The sequence below is a fragment of the Chiloscyllium plagiosum genome, unplaced genomic scaffold, assembly GCF_037043375.1.
Source record: "Chiloscyllium plagiosum isolate Xiang-an unplaced genomic scaffold, Cpla_swu_hap1 HiC_scaffold_28, whole genome shotgun sequence".
Lineage (NCBI taxonomy): Eukaryota > Metazoa > Chordata > Chondrichthyes > Orectolobiformes > Hemiscylliidae > Chiloscyllium > Chiloscyllium plagiosum.
In genome coordinates this window covers 34,890,582-34,910,255 of record NW_028270166.1, presented here as the reverse complement: position 1 = coordinate 34,910,255, position 19,674 = coordinate 34,890,582, and the positions used below count along the sequence as shown (strand labels likewise).

Below are 19,674 nucleotides of genomic sequence, written 5' to 3'. Positions count from 1 at the left end.
CCATTACATTACATCTTCAATGACCCTCTGTTGAAGTAGGATGTTAGTCGTCATGTACATCTGGAATGACTACTGCATGTCTTTAAAGTATTGTCACAGTCAAAAATAAAATTGCATTCAGACTTCCCACACAGGAAAGAGCACTTGGCTATTTGTGGCTTAAAGAAGATGGAACCCAGACTGTATATCCGGACACCCATCGCAGTATGACAATCAAGTATGATTAATGCCCTAGTTTGGAAAATGATGGTCATTGTCTTTAAAACTGCCTGCCCCTTAATATAGGAATGAAACTCATCTGGTGTTTAAAATGCAGAATATCCATGTAAATGAAAAGCAGCATTCAGTTTGCCTGGGAACAGCTGTGGAATGAGTGAGGAGCTTGATTCCAAATCATTATTTGATTGTCTATCTGTTGCTATTTTTAATTTTCTGCTTCTAGCAATCCCTGAATTCTAGAATTATTGCAACACAGAGGAGGCCATTCTGTCTGTTGTCTATGGGAACCAGCTTTCTCCAACCACTTCCTGGCCTTTTCCCACTTAGCCCAGGAAAATATAACTTAGTACTTACCTAATTCCCCTTTGAAAACCATGTTTGACTGCCACACTCTCAGCCAGTGCATTCAAAATCCTAAACATTTGCTACTTGAGAAAAAATGTTTCTCCTCACGTCACCATTGTTTCTTTTGACCATCACCAGTGACCTCTAATTCTTGAATGTTACATCAACGTGAAAATCTCTATCTACTCTTTTAGGTCCCTCATGGCAAATCTACTCTAAGGAGAACAACCACATGCTTCTTCAATCTGTCCATTTAACCAGTTCCAAGGATGAGGATTAAGCCCTTCTATATCGTTTCTGCATTGACTCTAAAGTCTTCATATTGTTCTGAAAATGTCCAGCGCAGAATTTAACACTTGAGGTCAAAAATAGTCCAATGCCTTCTATTGAGTGGGACTTGATTCTATTGGTGTCTACATAACTGCAGCCAGAAAATTACCAACACTTTTTCTGCTGTTCCTGCTCCTCCACTATTACTTTCCTTTTGTCTACCAAGCATTGATCCATGGCTGCCTTCTATTTGTTATGTACATGCTGCCTCTTGGCAAAATCTATTGATGACACTGTATTGGTTTTCCCATGGACACAGATGACACCCATCTCAAAATCACCACAGTCTCTTGTGACTGCTCTACCAGTGCTCAATATTCAGATTGGACCCCTATTTGCTCAGCTGTGACATTCTGCAACTTTTTTCCAACTGAGCTCAGGAGCTGCTGGAACTTTTTATCCATGTTGTTGTCACCTATAAACCTGACTATCTCCATTCATTCCTGGTTCCTCACCCATGTTCTGCCCGCTCCAACTCGGGATTACCAAAACCTCTGCCCCCATCAAATCCTGATTGCAATCACTCCTAAATTGTTTGACATTGACTGTTCCCAATCAAGTAACATCTTCATTTAAAATGATTTTCCTTGTTTTGATTTGTCTCCGTGGCCTCCGAATCCCTATCTCCGTAATGTACTCCAGCCCCTCAATGCTCCAAGATAACTAATGAAAACAAAAAATACTGGTGGTCACAGCAAGTCAGGCATCATCCATGGGAGATAAAGCAAGCTAATGTTTTGAGTCGAGATGACTCTTCATCAGAGTTCTTCGTCATAACTGTATTGCTTTAATCACTCCACTATGACACCAGTTACCTTGGCCTGACCTCTGGGATTCCCTCCCTTTACCTCTTTACCCTATCTATCCCACTTTCTCTCTATTAAGCCACTCCTTAAAACCTACCTCTTAGACAATATTGTTAGTCATCTGCCTAAATATCTTATATGGCTCATTATTTTGCTTTACTGGATAATGCTCCTGTGAAGTGTCTTTGGAAGTTTAATTATATTAAATGTGCAATGTAAATATAATATTGTTTTTAAAGTAATGTTTTATAAATGTTCTTCATAACATTCTTGCTTTTGAACTGTGCCTCTGTTTTTAAAGTCGAGTGCCCTATATGTCTTTGAAATTACTTTCTTAACCTGCCCTGTCCCTTTCACTGATTTGTGAGCATACACTTCTGGGTCTCTTTGTTCCTTTATCGCCTGTAGAATTGTTCATTTAATTATAAATTCCCTGTGTTCTTTCTTCCTACAAATGAATTAGCATTTCACATTTCCTGGAGCAGATCTTTATCTGTTATTTTTCCACAAGTTTGTCAGGTTCTCTTGAAGTCAATCATGATCCACCTCACAGTTGACAATATTTCCTTGTTTTGTATTTTCTGTATTTTTCTAATTTGTGCCCAGAGCACGCACCTCCATGCCATGCTTGAATCAGGAAAAATTGTGGTGTTAGTACCCTTGCTGAACCTGACTGTATATGTTGAAGCAGTCTAAAGAAGATAAACATCAGTTTTTCATCATTTAGGTAACTGTATCTGAGCTGCCCCTTTTTCAAATGTCTTTTGGAAATCCATATACGCCACATCGACTGTGTTGCCCTCATCAATCAATTTTGTTACCTCATCAGAAGTTAGTTGAACACAATTTGGCTTTGTTTCCTTGTTCCTTGTCCAAGTGACTTCTGTTTTTCTTTCAAGTTATCACTTCATTCACACCAACAACACTAAACCAACTGGGTAGTTGTTTGATTTGCTCTTACACTCATCTTTTTTTCCCAAAGTAGTTATGACATTTGCAGGTTTCAAATCCAGCAACACCCCCACACCACCCACCCCTGTTTCTGAAAAGAATTGAAAGATTATGGGCAATTTCCAACTTGTACTGCCATCAATGTTCTCAATGCATTCCATCTGATTCTGGTAACTTTTCAACTTGTAAGTACAGCCAATCTTCTAATATTACAACATATCAATTGTAGCCCATTGAATTTTTTTTTACTGCTTTCTCTTTCACTATAATGATCATAACTTCCTTCCGGAAAAAAGATGCACAGTATTCACTTCACATTTCTGGCATACCCTTTCCCTCCCTGGAGGTACTGTTTTTGATTCCTGATCTTTCCAGGGCCTCTAATTGCTAATATTTTATTGGTTGTATACCTATAGGTTCCCTTTACGTGAGCTGTCAGTCTTTCCTCATATTTTCTCTTTGTCTCTTTTATTTCCTTTATATCACATTTCCTTTGAACTTTATTATATTCAACCTAGTTCTCACTTGTATTATTAATCTGACATATTTTCGTGTCATTATGTTGAATGCCATGTATTGTAGGGATAGCAGTCAGAAGCACAGAAGAGGGGATCACATGCTCTCTGGCAAGCAAAAGCCGGGATTGAGTCTTGAAGTTGTAACTCTCCAAGTTAAGAACCTGCTAAGAATGATAGATCAGAATGTTTGCCGCCCTAGTCAAAACTGAACTGACTGATCTCAGCTGGCGCAGTCTGTGTGATGTCACTGTTAACCTCAATATCCTGACCACGGAAGGACACACATGTGAGGAAAGAGTGAAGCTCATTGAACATTTTGCATCTGAAAGAAAGACTTGCATTTATGTAGTTCCTTGCATGATCATAGGATGTCCCTAAGTACCTTATACCAATGAGATAAGGTTTGAAACATATTAACTATTATAATGGAAATAAATGACAACCAATTTGTGTATAGTAAGTTCCCACCAACAACATTGTGATTATGACTGAGTAAACTACTTTGGGGATGTTGATTGAGGGATAAACATTGCCTAGTACATTAGATAATTCCCCTGCTCCTCTTCAAATACTCTCTTGGATCTTTAAACCGACCTGATACAACAGATAGGGTGCCGGTCAATACCTCATCAATTGCGTCATGACTCATTTGCACGTCACCCTCATTTACTTTCTTGTTGGGCTGAAACTCTTTTTTCTCTCTAATTTCGTAGCCATCCCTGGAGATCAGTCCCTTGTTTTTATTCCCATCCAGTCCTGGAGAGTGCATGTGTCCCACCATTTCAAACTTGCCTTTGGACGAATTCATCCCCAATGGGCAAGAATAAGTTATGTAATAAAATGCTCTCAATCCACCAAAGAATTAGTTTAAAATTTCCAAAATATTATATTCCATGTCTGTCTGATCCACTTGAGTCACCTCCTATCTTCCCTCAGCTAAATCTGCCATGCTAGCGAACTATTGTATTCTTCAGTGAACGTACTGACTATATTTGTATTGTGGTTATCTTTCATTGATCAAATGACACAGCATCAAATTTCTACAATGTAACTTTTGTGAGAAACAAAACTGCCACTGAATCCAAACCAGAAATGACTGGAATTTCTCCCTCTTGGAGTTTGCTAGTGCTGTGAAGTAGATCACATCCTCTTCCACTCATACCCTCTCTTACATCTCTTAATTTCCCAAAACATCCTCAAATACATACTTTATTGGTGTCATAGTAGGAATTGGTCAATTAACCTTATTCTGATTCATCATTTTTACTAGTGATGAAGCATTTTAACCTTTGAATTCCACTTGCCTGTCTCTTTATTTGCTGGGTGAGTATTTCTGTCCCTGGGAACCGGTTTAGCTCAGTTGGCTGGATCATTGATTTACAGAGCGGTATAATGCCAACAGTGTGGGTTCAGTTTCCATCACCGGTTTGAGGTTACCATAAAGGAATCTCCTCAACCTCATCCCTCACCTGAGGTCTGTTGGCCCTAAAGTTAAATCACCACCAGTTGCTTCTCTCTCTGAGAGAGCAGCCCCTATGTTCTGGGAAGACTATGGTGACACAAAAACAATTTCTGTCCCTTATTTCAAATGGTGCAACTGATTTTGATCTGTACTTGCTAATCTTTCTACAAAAAGGCAAGGACAGGAATTATTCCCCATCTGCTTTACACATTCCCTTTTGTTAATTTTAACTTCTTGATCCAGGGAATTTTCCTCAGTGCCACATCATATCTCAATCCTAACTGTTCCTGGACTCTTCGGAGGCCATGCTTGTCTTTGCTAACATGAACCAAATGACTTACTGCACTACTCCAGCGTCCTTTTACATTTTTCCTAGACTGGATCTTGTTCGCTCTGAGTTTTTTCTTTTACATCTGTAGGCCAGCTTTCAGTTAATTACTAATAGAAACAGTTGAAATGCATAGCAGGTCAATCATTGTATCTGGTTTTACAAAAAAGAAAAGTTATTGTTGCTGATTTTTATCAGGGCCTGAGAATAAGTAAACAACTTCATATGTTTTGGGGAAAAAGGGAGGAGGCACAGAATATATCGGCCCCCAATCTCTGAGAGGTAATTGATGGTCAAATGATTGTAATTGCTTTATCTTAACTTTAAAAAGTTGCAAAACATTATGGGTGCTGAAAATCTGAAATGAAGGTGAAAAATATGGAAAACCTGGTGGGTCAGCGAGAAAGCAACAGAACTGGCATTTCAGATTAATCATCTTGCAACACATCTGCAAAATGGAGCATTTTGTGTTTTTTTTTATTTTTGTACTGCACAATAAAAACTGTTAGATGGTATAAATAGTCCTGATTGGAAAGACATTACAAAAACAAATGAATAAGTAAATATCAAAGGAGAGGCCTACAAACAAAGACAATGAGGTGAGGGTTGTGAGGTCTATTTGGTGTCATCATAAATGTAGGAGACCATGGAGAGATTCAGGTGTTGGGTTCAATGTCAGATTGCTTTGGCAAACAGCGGGCAGTGACAAAATGGTTTTTTATGTTGTTGTGAATCTCTGTGGTTCTCCAGAAATGAAACGAGGAAACATTGGCAAAGTGAGTGAGCTAAACAATTGGGCCAGGAGTCCGTGGATTAATATCCTAATCTATACTCTTATGACCATGCCCTGAGCAAATTTCCATAATTTGATATGATTCCAGAATGGATACCCAAATCATTGCGCTTCTGGGAGAGAAAAGATTAATTGGTTCCTTTTCTCTATTCACTCGTTCTCTGTTTGTTGCAAAAGGGCAGTTTACAAAGGATCTTCTCACATTTCTCCCAGACCAAATGATTTTATATTTTAAAAGGAGCCAATTTTACCAGATTTTCTTGAGTTAACAAAGGAGTGAATTTATCAGTTACTAAACATGAAACAGTAATGCAACATATATACACATAGATTAGGGCTACAAAGTGAGACCAAAAAAAGCTTTTTTTCAAAAGAGATCAGTCTCATGGTCATTCATGCAGTGGATATTGTTCATTGCATTGACATTGGCAGTTGAACAGTAGCTTTGGTCGATTGGAATGCTTTTGGCTTGCTTCTTTTTGACAGCAGTTGGTTGGTAGCATTTAGAGCAAGGTACAATATACCTCTTATTTCCTGCAGTGCAGGGGTGTTTAGCAGGTCTTCTCAAACTGTAACCTTCACAGGAACTAGTCCACACACTAGGACATCAGACTAGTACCCCACACTAACAGCTTGCTTTTAACCCCAATATTATGTATATCCCTAGAAGGTAAGATACAAACATGTATGCAGAAGGTGTCCTCCTGTAAGAGGGGATTGAGTAGTCAGCCTTTTGTTAGATCTTCCCTTTTATTCTTTCTGTTTGAATTTCCGCTGACTCTGTATAGGTGTGACATTCCAGACCTCCGCTCCAGACAGCCACTGATTTTACATTCACAGTTAATTTTTGGCTGTGTCTTCTCTTTGTTAATAAAATACATACTGCAATTCAAACTTTAGTATGGCCATTGGTGATCTCTGTTATGGATCATGGTCATGATGATACAGAATCCTCTTACTCTTCCCCTGTATCTCACCCGTGTTTTGTAGACTGCTGACAAGATCCTCACCATACTGCACAAGAGATTCCAAGATGATTTTGGAAAGTTGGAAACCCCTCTGTACTGTCTGTTGGGTTGGTGAAAAACCCACTGCTGTCTTTATTTCTCCTGCTAGAGAATGCATGTTAATTGAGGACATTAGACATGGTAGTGCTGCCCTTCATCACCTGTCCAGTGTGAAAATGGCCTGCCAATGTTCACTCTCACAGTGCCTGAGTGCCACCTTGACCAAAACTAAAGGAAGGCAGTGGGTGGCCCAGGAGCTAAAATAGCAAGAGTCACTGTCCAAGTGAGCAAAATAAATCATATATTCTATATATTCTGTCAAACTGTGCCCAGTGGCTTTGGGATTGGGATTAGATTGGCAATCAGATGTGCCCCAGTGGTACCTTTGGATTGTGACTAATAAGCATTTGGCAGACCATTCAGTGCAGTCTTCTCATTCAAGCTGCAGAAAGTATAAGCATTGATATATAGGCAAATTCAGCTGCTGATTTACACCCATCAGGAAGTTAAATGGCCAGATCATGTGACTTTGGTGGTGGTGTTTGGTGAAAGATTGTTGCCAGGAAACTGGAAGAATATAATGTTCTCCTTTTGAATGTAGCCATAGAGACCAGCATTCAAAAATACACATATAGATAATTCTGATGAAAGAAAAGGCACTAAAGGATAAACGTGCATTTAATTAGCTTCCTTCACAATCTCAGAACATCCAGTTTGGTATATAGTGACTGACCTAATATAGGAACCACAGCAACCAGTCTGCACACAGGAAGCTACTGTAAACAGAAGTGAAGTAACTAATGACCAGGTTAAGTTTCTTTTGTGGTGTTGGTTAAGGATAAATCTTGACCAGGTTACTGTATGAAGTCTTTATTTTGTTTCGCCTTGGGATCTTTTATATTCACCAGGGGGATAAACTGCACTGGAGGCTACATTTTGTGTTTGAGTCTGGACTGGGATTTAAACTCTCAGACTTCTGGCTCAGGCAGAAGTGCCAGTACTCAGGTCAGGGCAACGACAGCTTCAAATTGAAATGTTCATTTTCCTTCTCTCTGACCGACTGTGTGCTGCTTATACCTTCTGCTCTTATTTGATTTCCAATACATGGAGGTTTATGTTGATCTGAAAGAACATACTCATTGTCTGTTGTAGTTGGTGTTGCTGAATTGTGATCAGGAAGTGAAGCTTCCTGAACTCAGGCTAATATTAACCTAATTAAGGTCACCTAACATGGCACTAGGTCTTTCAGTTGACCAGCTCAGTTTGCCCCATGGACCATTGGGAGAGCTGATATTTGGTTGACCTTGCCACCAGCAGGCAGACAGAAACCATTCTCTATAATTTTCTGCACTGTTAAGGCTGTGCCATTTGATTTATTGAATTGATTTATTTATTGTCACGTGTACCAAAGTACAGTGAAAAGCTTTGTTTGTGAGCAGTACAGGAAGACCACACAGTAAGGATGTACAGATCAAAGCAATTTTGAGGTTACACTGCACACAGGTTACACTGCATGGGGCGTGCACCAGGCGAGATCAATGTTAGCAAGTTCAGCATTACTTGAGGCTTCAGAGTACACTTGTTCGTCTAATAATGGCCAGGGGGAAGCTGTTCGTGAACCTCTAGCGGTTCAGGCCTAGGGTTTATGACAATAGACAATAGGTGCAGGAGTAGGCCATTCTGCCCTTCAAGCCTGCACCACCATTCAATATGATCATGGCTGATCATCCTTAATCAGCATCCTGTTCCTGCCTTATCTCCATAACCCTTGATTCCACTATCTTTGAGAGCTCTATCCAACTCTTTCTGAAATGATTCCAGAGACTGGGCCTCCATTGCCCTCTGGGGCAGAGCATTCCACACAGCCACCACTCTCTGGGTGAAGAAGTTTCTTCTCACCTCTGTCAGAAATGGTCTACCCTGTATTTTTAAGCTGTGTCCTCTGGTTCAGCACTCACCCATCAGCGGAAACATGTTTCCTGCCTCCAGAGTGTCCAATCCTTTAATAATCTTATATGTCTCAATCAGATCCCCTCTCAGTCTTCTAAACTCAAGGATATACAAGCCCAGTCGCTCCAGTCTTTCAGTGTAAGGTAATCCCACCATTCCAGGAATTGACCTCGTGAACCTACGCTGCACTCCCTCAATAGCCAGAATGTCTTTCCTCAAATTTGGAGACCAGAACTGTACACAGTACTCCAGGTGTGGTCTCACCAGGGCCCTGTACAGGTGGTCAAATTGTAGCTGCAATCGTCAGGTCTGTCATCTTGCAATCCTCTGAATTGCCTTACCATACAGTGGAGTTTGTGGAGGGTGGATGCCAGGGTCAGGGAACCTCTTTGCTTCTATACTCAATCCCTCTTGTTATGAAGGCCAGCATGCTATTAGCCTTCTTCACTACCTGCTGTACCTGCATGCTTACCTTCATTGACTGGTGTACAAGAACACCCAGATTGTCTGTACTGCCCCTTTACCTAAATTGATTCCATTTAGGTAGTAATCTGCCTTCCTGTTCTTGCCACCAAAGTGGATAACAATACATTTATCCACATTAAACTGCATCGGCCATGCATCTGACCACTCACCTAACTTGTCCAGGTCACCCTGTAATCTCCTAACATCCTCCTCACATTTCACCCTGCCACCCAGCTTAGTATCATCAGCAAATTTGCTAATGTTATTACTAATACCATCTTCTATATCATTAACATATATTGTAAAAAGCTGCGGTCCCAGTACTGATCCCTGCGGTACCCACTGGTCACTACCTGCCATTCCGAAATGGAGCCGTTTATCACTACTCTTTGTTTCCTGTCAGCCAACCAACTTTCAATCCAAGTTAGTACTTTGCCCCCAATACCATGTGCCCTAATTTTGCTCACTAACCTCCTATGTGGGACTTTATCAAAAGCTTTCTGAAAGTCCAGGTACATCACATCTACTGGATCTCCCTTGTCCATCTTCAGAGTTACATCCTCAAAGAATTCCAGAAAATTAGTCAAGCATGATTTCCCCTTCATAAATCCATGCTGACTCTGACCAATCCTGTTACTACTATCCAGATGTGTCGTAATTTCATCCTTTATAATAGACTCCAGCATCTTTCCCACCACTGAGGTCAGACTAATTGGTCTATAATTTCCTGCTTTCTCTCTCCCACCTTTCTTAAAAAGTGGTATAACATTAGCCATCCTCCAATCCACAGGAACTGATCCCAAATCTATCGAACTCTGGAAAATAATCACCAACGCATCCACGATTTCTCGAGCCACCTCCTTCAGTATCCTGGGATGTAGACCATCAGGCCCCGAGGACTTATCAACCTTCAGACCTAACAGTCTCTCCAACACTAATTCCTGGCAAATATAAATTCCCTTAAGTTCAGGTCCTTCAGCCACTGTTACCTCAGGGAGATTGCTTGTGTCTTCCCCAGTGAACACAGATCTGAAGTACCAATTCAATTCTTCTGCCATTTCTTTGTTCCCCGTAATATATTCCCCTGTTTCTGTCTTCAAAGGCCCAATCTTAACCATTTTTTTGCCTTTCACATACCTAAAAAGACTTTTACTATCCTCCTTTATATTATTGGCCAGTTTACCTTCGTACCTCATTTTTTCTCTGCGTATTTCCTTCTTAGTAATCCTCTGTTGTTCTTTAAAAGCTTCCCAGTCCTCCGTAATGTTATACTTTTTCTCTTTTAACTTCATATGTTTCTTAACTTCCCTCGCCACCCATGCCTCCTCCTAGGATCTTTCTTCCTTTTTGGAATGAACTGATCCTGCAACTTCTGCATTATACACAGAAATATCCGCCATTGTTCCTCCACTGTCATCCCTGCTAAGGTATTGCACAATTGAACTTTGGCCAGCTCCTCCCTCATAGCTCCATAGTTCCCTTTATTCAACAGAAATGTTGTCACTTCCGATTGTACCCTCTCCCTCTCAAATTGCAGATTGAAGCTTATTGTATTATGGTCACTACTTCCCAATGGCTTCTTCACTTCGAGGTCCCTGACCAATTCTGGTTCGTTGCACAATACCAGATCCAGAATTGCCTTCTCCCTGGTCGGCTCCAGCACCAACTGTTCTAAGAATCCATCTCTGAGGCACTCCACAAAGTCTCTTTCTTGAGGTCCAATACCATCCTGATTCTCCCAGTCTACCTGCATGTTGAAATCCCCCATAACAACTGTAGTGACACCTTTGCGACAGGCCAATTTCAGCTCCTGATTTAACTTACATCCGACATCCAGACTACTGTTTGGGGCCTGTAGATAACTCCCAAGAGGGTCTTTTTACCCTTCGTATTTCTAAGCTCTATCCACACTACCTCTCTCCCCTGATTCTAGGTCCCCCCACGCAAGGGACTGAATATCATCCCTTACCAACATGGCCACCCCACCCCCTCTGCCCGTCAGTCTGTCCTTACAATAGCACATGTAGCCTTGAATATTCATTTCCCAGGCCCTGTCCACTTGAAGCCAAGTCTCAGTTATCCCCACAATATCGTATCTGCCAATTGCCAAAAGAGCCTCAATCTCATCCATCTTATTTCTAATGCTTTGTGCATTCATGTTTAATATTTTTAATTTGTTACTGCCCTCACCCTTCCCATCAACTCCTATTTCACTCCTGTTTATACATTAGACAGTCTTGAATCGGTCATTCTTAATTGGAACAGCAATGTGCACTGAATCTATGGACAACATAAATTCAACTAGATCTTCCCATGAGAACACACTGGGCAGAATTTTTTCTGTTGTGCTCTCGATGTTCTGCTCGTGATCTTTGTAACAAACCTAAGCCTTGTCTTCACTGGCTGGCCTGTCAGGACAGGCCTGTTTGTATTGTGGTGCACACCAATTGCCAATCACAGAATCTTATTTACGAGTAATAGTGATTCTCAACAATGCAGAAAAATAGCGAAGCTTGTGCCCAGTAACCTGCCTGTTTGTTTCCAGCTGGGAGGAAGGGTAGTGGATACTTGGGAAGGGGCCCTCCAAAATCTGCCAAATAATCTTTGGCAGGCATTGCACGCCATCTGTGAAGCATGTATAAGGGCTGATGCAAACATCTTGGAAAAATTCTGGCTCTGAATCAGTCATTTCACAAGCAGGCATTTGCAAAGTCTTTGAACAAGCCTGTTCTGTCTTCTGGTTCCCATCAGTTACAAATAATCACACTTTACACAGACTGCTGGGGCTTCACTGATTCTATATCTTGCTGCTGTCCATGTGACTGATATTGATCGGCTGACATATTTAGTCAGCACATGACTGCAGTGCGACAAGGAAATAAGACTCCTGGTGATAGATATTCCCAATACAATTAATTCCTAGTCCTGTATGAATAATAGAACAGCATTATAAGGCTTGTAACTGAGTAATACTGTATTTCTACATGTAACTATTATTGGGATGTTCCAACACTGAACTTAGTTTGAACTTAGTAATATTGTCCTGTTGCGGTCAATTTAACAAGCTGTCTTGGTTTCTATCCTAAAGAAAAAGCAAAAGTACTGCCGCTGCTGTAAATCAGAAACAAAAAAAAGAAATTGCTGGAAAAGTTCAGCAGGTCTTAGCAGCATCTGTGGAGAGAAATCTGAGTTAACCCTTCATTGTGAAGGGTTCTGAGGAAGGGTCACCGGACCTGAAATGTTAACTTTGATTTCTCTTCACAATTGCTCCCTGATCTGCTGAGCTTTTCCAGCAACTTCTGTTTCTGTTTTTGACTCTATCTTACTCTACCTTGGTTAAGTCGATAACTGTACCAACCTGAAAATGCAGGAAAAATTAAACTCTTGAAATATCAAAACAAAAGTTTTTGAAGAAGTAACAAAGAAGATTGATGAGGGCAGAGCAGTAGATGTGATCTATATGGACTTCAGTAAGGCGTTCGACATGGTTCCCCATGGGAGACTGATTAGCAAGGTTAGATCTCATGGAATACAGGGAGAACTAGCCATTTGGATACAGAACTTGCTCAAAGGTAGAAGACAGAGGGTGGTGGTGGAGGGTTATTTTTCAGACTGGAGGCCTGTGACCAGTGGAGTGCCAAAAGGATCAGTGCTGGGCCCTCTATTTTTTGCCATTTACATAAATGATTTGGATGCGAGCATAAGAGGTACAGTTAGTAAGTTTGCAGATGACACCAAAATTGGAGGTGTAGTGGACAGTGAAGAGGGATACCTCAGATTACAACAGGATCTGGACCAGACGGGGCCAATGGGCTGAGAAGTGGCAAATGGAGTTTAATTCCGATAAATGCGAGGTGCTGCATTTTGGGAAAGCAAATCTTAGCAGGACTTATACACTTAATGGTAAGGTCCTAGGGAGTGTTGCTGAACAAAGAGACCTTGGAGTGCAGGTTCATAGCTCGAAAGTGGAGTCACAGGTAGATAGGATAGTGAAGAAGGCGTTTGGTATGCTTTCCTTTGTTGGTCAGAGTATTGAGTACAGGAGTTGGGAGGTCATGTTGCGGCTGTACAGGACATTGGTTAGGCCACTGTTTGAATATTGCGTGCAATTCTGGTCTCCTTCCTATTGGAAAGATGTAGTGAAACTTGAAAGGGTTCAGAAAAGATGTACAAGGATGTTGCCAGAGTCGGAGGATCTGAGCTACAGGGAGAGGCTGAACAGGCTGGGGCTGTTTTCCCTGGAGCGTCGGAGGCTGAGGGGTGACCTTACAGAGGTTTACAAAATTATGAGGGGCATGGATAGGATAAATAGACAAAGTCTTTTCCCCTGGGGTTGGGGAGTCCAGAACTAGAGGGCATAGGTTTAGGGTGAGAGCGGAAAGATATAAAAGAGACCTAAGGGGCAACCTTTACACGCAGAGGGTGGTACGTGTATGGAATGAGCTGCCAGAGGATGTGGTGAAGGCTGGTACAATTGCAACATTTAAGAGACATTTGGATGGGTATATGAATAGGAAGGGTTTGAAGGGATATGGGCCGGGTGCTGGTAGGTGGGACTAGATTGGGTTGGGATATCTGGTCGGCATGGATGGGATGGACCGAAGGGTCTGTTTCCATGCTGTACATCTCTATGACTCTATGAAAAGTGTCTTTATTATTTAAACCTTGACCTGTTAATCTCAGTAAGGCCAGTGACTTAAAACAGTTGACCTCCATACTCCACAGGATTGTTTAGTGGTAGAATTGAGGGAAAAGAAATTGGATAGGGAAAAGATCAACTGTGGGCCCCTTATGTAGTTGAATAGTCTTTCAGCAATAATTGTGTAAGGTCATTCTTACATGCAAGCTACTTGAGTGACACTAATAAAATGGCTGTATCCAAGGTCAAACACAAAATTGCACTTTCAGGAGACAAAAAGTAATAAAGTGATCAAGCAGGCAAGCAGATTCTTGCCTTTACTCACCACGGAATAGAATATAAAAGCTGGGACGTTATGCCAGTACATTCTAAACTGCTTGACAGGCCACAGCCTAACTACGTGCATGATGTGGAGATGCTGGTGTTGGACTGGGATGGACAACGTTAAAAAAATCACACAACACCAGGTTATAGTCCAACAGGGTTTTTTGGGAGTACCAGCTTTCGGAGCGCTACTCCTTCGCTAGTCTGGTCACCACATTGCAGGAATTTGTACTTTTACCTGGACCGGAGAATTTTAGTTACAAATAAAAAAATGGGTATGTTGGGGTTCTCTTCTTTATAGCAACAGAAACTAAGAGGAGAGCTGAGTGATGTGTATAAAAATGAAGGCTCCAGATAGTGAGTAGGAAAATCCTATTGCCCTGGATTGCAAGGGTAAATATTTAAGGTAAGAAGTGGAGGCTTCACAGGGATTTGATGGGAAATCTTTGTCACCCAGAGGGATGTGAAACTCACTGAGATAGACACGTTTATTTAAAAGGCATTTGAGTGGGCAATTGAAGTCCCATAATCTACAATTCAACAGACCAGGCATTGAAAAGTGGGATGATACTGGATGGTTACTTGGCTAGCAAGGATATAATGGCACAAACGCCCAGTTTCTGAGCTTTAATTTTCAATAATTCAAGTAAAACTGGTCCAGGAGCTGGTGGGTGGTGGGGGTATTTGTAGTTCTGGCTTAAGGTTTGGTGCTGAGGTCCTCTCATGTGGAATTGTGCTTTGCTTTCCTTCCCCAGAGACGATGGATGTCTTCAATACCAAAAGCCTGGCCATGCAGGCACAGAAGAAACTTCTGGGCAAGATGGCGTCCAAAAGCATGGTCAACATCTTCATCGACGACACGAGCAGTGAGGTCCTGGATGAACTTTACTATGTGACCAAGGAATACACGCGAAACAAAAAGGAAGCCCAGAAGGTCATCAAAAACCTCATAAAGGTGGTGGTTAAACTCGGAGTTCTCTACAGGAACAACCAGTTCAATGCAGACGAGCTGGTGTTGGTGGACAAGTTCCGCAAGAAGGTCCATCAGTTGGCTATGACAGCCGTCAGCTTCCACCAAATTGACTTCACGTTCGACAGGCGTGTTCTTGCGAACATCCTGAATGAATGCAGGGAGTTGCTGCACCAGGCCATCAAACGGCACCTAACATCCAAGTCCCACGGGCGCATTGACCACATCTTTAACCATTTTGCGGACTGTGAATTCCTGGCGACACTGTACGGCCCCACAGAGCCCTATCGCGCACATGTGCAGAAGCTTTGTGAAGGGGTCAACAAAATGCTAGAAGATGGCAACATTTGACTGGGACATTTGCGAGAATGACTGACTGTGTGGGTGCACTGTGAGGTGGGGGGATTTGTTTGAAAACAAAAATGCGCGGCAAAAAACGTTTGTTTTGATGAGATTCCTTTTTTCATACTGATGGCAAAGTACCCTAACCACAATATGATGCTGAAGTATCTTTCTACAGGGATCCATTTAATAATTAGGGCATTGAACTGTAGTCTACCCAATTCCTAAGCCTGATCGCACATTATTATACACTCAGGCTCTGCAAGAAATACAGAGGTCTTCCTTAAATGGGTGCTTTTAAAGCCAAGCCCTTTGTCCAAGCAGTTGGAAATAAGTGTGGCCTTGTGAGGGAAGTAGCTTTTACATTGCACATCATTTCCAGTCCAACTGATGAATGGATGATTCAGCAGCTGTGTTGACCCAAATAGTTTTGTTTCAAATACAATCAAATCCATCAATCACTATTCTTAGACAAACCGGCTGTTGTTGGTCACAAAATGGGTAAGTGAGATCAGATGTGTCTTGCTTGTCCTGGGGGGGTAGAGTGCAAGAAGGTTGGTGAGTGGACATTCAGTCGGGTTTCCAGATTGGCTATCCAATAAACCTGGCTCAAAACTCTCTGAAGGTGAGATTCAATTTGACTGTCCTGTTCCTGCAACCAAACAGCCTAGCCACTTTCCTTACCTGGGCTCAGGTGCATGATTGAGATACACAGTGGGGTGTGATTCCCTTCAGTGAGTGTCAGTGCCTTTGAGGGAGGAAGGGATAAAAATCAGGATGGACATGGCCAAGGAAGAGTGCAAGCCAAGTCGGTCAAGCACTTCCAGCCACTGTGAGCCACCAGAACGGTCGTACAATTACAAACCTCAGCCTCAGGCAAATAAAAACACCAACTCTGAGTAAGACTGTGGTTTTAGCCTGAAGCCATTAATTTAATCCAATGTTAAGTGGGCTTACTGTTGCTGTTCCAGACTTGTACTGTTGACCTTCTACCACCAGTGTCAGGCGATTACTGTATATACCGTGTATATTTGAAATGGAACGATGCCAGCTATGATGCATGTGGGCTTTTCTTTAGGCTTTGAGACACAAGCTTCTGGATCTGTTTGTGAATGATTGCCTATCAGCTTTCTGTACTTGGACCCATTTTGAATCGTTGAAGTCTTTTTTTTGGCGGGGGGAAGGACACTGTATTGGTTTTCAAACCTGTTCTAATGTGAAATGACTTAAATGCTGTGGTTCTAATCTATATTTCTATCGCTTCTCTGCTTTACTTATTTGTATTAAGTTCACAGACAAAAAAATGGTCAAATTTCCTTCAACTCTCCTCTCTTAGTCAGCTCCTAACTCTCACTTCCCTAACAGTACTGTTGCTAAATCTACGTTCATGTTTACTGAGCCACATGGTGTTTGTAGAGTTAATCGAACACTTAACTAGCATCAGAAGTATTTCAACTGCTTTGAGAAAGGGATAAATATCAACCAGTACCACCAGCAGTGGCCCATCTGAGAAAGTGAGTGTAGATATTAACCAGGTCAAGTTTGAGCTGAGCACTGATGGCCACAGGATTTGATTATTGTGGCAACGCTTGCTATCTAGGCACATTACAAAAAGAGACCATTTCAGCATCAGGGTTGTACTAAGCCACATCAGTTTTATTTTGTTTCAAAAATATATCTTATTCATTAAATTAGTAGATGTGTTTTACAGTACAATGCAAATGTGAGAATTCTCAATGAAATACTAGGTTAAACATGGTATGCAGTAAATTACAACTCCTCAATCAGCTTACAGTGCAGATTGCAATTACATTGCATTAAACATTCTCTGGTTCACATGGCCCAAGGGCTTTTGCACTGCTTCCAGCCTCTCAGTATACAATAGCAGTCAGACTCTGTTTACAGCCATTGCAAAGACTGGATGTGTCAAGGTTTAGTGCTTTGCTCAGTAGGGAGTCCTGGACCTGGGGCTGTGCTGGTCTGCAACATACAGTCCTGAGCAGCTCCTGCCACTGGAAGCCATCCCAAAACAAGTCTTTAACGGAGTTGATGGGCTTTGAGTAATAACTGATGTTTGTCTTGACTTGCATCCCTGGGAACCGTCCTGCATTACAGAGCTGTTCAGGATGAAGTTTGCCAAAAAAACATCTTTTTCCAGTTGCTCTTTGGGAAGTGTGCAAACAATAAGGTGGGGTGTAACAGTCTCCTCTTCAGCTGTCTCCAGAGCAACATACCGTGTTTCTAACACTTCAAGTCATAGAGTCATAAAGTCATACAGCACGGAAACAGACCCAAATTAAACTCGTCCCACCTGCCTGCTCCAGACGCATATCTCTCCTATTCATGTATCTATCCAAATATTTTTTAATGTTGTAATTATAACTGCACCCACCACTTCCTCAGGAAGTTCATTCCATGCATGAATCACCCTCTGTGTAAAAAAAATCCCCCATGTCTTTTTGAAATCTCTGTCCACTCACCTTAAAAATGTGTCCCCTAGTCTTGAAATCCACCATCCTAAGGAAAAGACAACTACCATTAACTCTATACCCTTCATTATTTTATAAACTACTATAAGGTTGCTTCTCAACTTCCTATGCTCCAGTAAAACAGTTCCAGCCTATCCAGCCTTTGTTTCTAACTCAAGCTTTCCATACCCAGCAACATCCTGGTAAATCTCTTCTAAAACCCCTCCAGCTTAATACTGTCCTTCCTATAGTTGGATGACCAGAAGAGGCCTCACCAAAGTTCTGGACAGCTTCAAATGACTTTCTAACTCCCATACTCCAAGGACTGAACAATTGGGTCTGAAGCATCTGAGAGGGAGGTCCAGCTCCCAGCTAGAAACATTGTGCTGCTTGTAGAAAATTTGGAGAGATGAGGCATTCTGCTTGATGAGTAAAACTTGTCCAGGGAATGATCAGAAACGATTGTTTCGTCCAGAACTATCAGAAAAGATTGCTTTATCCCCAAGAGCATTAAATATATCAAATGTGCATTGTGTTGTGATCACAGTTGTTTTTAGCACAATTGTTTCTAGAAATGCAATGCCTTATCTAAATCCTACAGCAATGTGTCCAGAACCAACCTTCACTACATTGAGCTCAGACAGGACTCAGAACACAATGCCACATTGGTGCTTACATAGCAGGAATCTATGCAGAGTTTGACACAGCCACACACAAAGATGATCATCGCGTTGAGGGCAAAGTGTTGTATATTTATCAGCTTTACTTGATGGTTTTGTATATTGTGTCTGTGTGAATTTTCGACCTCCCGATCAAGTGAAAACAGAGGCACCAAGAGCAGCTGAAGACTAGCTTCAACCTCGCAGGGAGACAGGAGCATTGCTGTCTCATTCCCAGCATTCACTTGAGCTACAAACTCCGAGATACTGATCTCCTCCCCAGTCCCTCTGATTCATATTCACAGCATCTTCAGGTATTCTGAGTTGAAGGTGAAGGTGACAAAAGATTCTGTCAGCTCATTTGCAAATTACTGTGCTCTGATCTGGATGAGCTGACAGTGAATCTGAGCAAATCACAATGATATGGTTCGTGCACAGGGAGATACTGACCTGAACCCTCTTACACACACATCCTATTTGGTAGGCTCAGCAAAAGTGTCGATACATAACAAGCACAAGACAGGAGGAGAGTAAATCCTTATCTAACCCCAGATTTAATTGGAAAACCTTTATTTCCAACCTGTTGATTAAAACTGATGCCGCTGTAGTAAACCAGTTGTGGATCCCTTCCTAAATCCCATTGCAAAGAGAATGTGCATTGTAACATTCTGTGAAAGGCCATCTTGTCCAAGGTGATGAGGCAGGTTTTCACCCTCTCTGCACCTTCCCAGCAGCCGGAACATCCTCTGTTACCCTGGTGCACATGTATAGTACTGTCTGCCTGTAGAGTACATAAGATACCACTTTTCACTGTACCTCTGTACACTTGACAATAATAAATCAAATCAAATCCTTTCCTGTACGTACATGATTGTATCATGGGCTGTTAGAGTCCCTGGAATGGGTGCAGTACTGGTCTGATGACCAACCCCACAGCAGACTTGGCCAGATTGGTGATGACCTCAGACAGGGTTTTGCTGCTGATATTAAGCCTGAAGGCAGGAGCCACTGATCTCCGATTTCCTTCCTCTCTGCCTTCTGTTTGTAGATGTGTGATGATACTATTTTTCATGGATCGTATCAATCAGGAACGTACTT

General features: G+C 41.7%; 1 protein-coding gene across 2 annotated transcripts in view; it reads left to right on the top strand.

The window, feature by feature from the left end:
• The window catches only part of tnfaip8l1 (tumor necrosis factor, alpha-induced protein 8-like 1), a 70,185-nt gene extending 50,754 nt beyond the window's left edge, over window positions 1-19,431 (top strand). For both annotated transcript variants that reach the window (XM_043720982.2, XM_043720980.2), the window contains exon 2: window positions 14,893-19,431. In XM_043720982.2, the coding sequence (XP_043576917.1) occupies window positions 14,898-15,458 (561 nt within the window). In that variant the 5' untranslated portion in view covers window positions 14,893-14,897 and the 3' untranslated portion in view covers window positions 15,459-19,431. The remainder of the gene's footprint in view (window positions 1-14,892) is intronic.
• The last annotated feature ends 243 nt before the right edge of the window (window positions 19,432-19,674 follow it).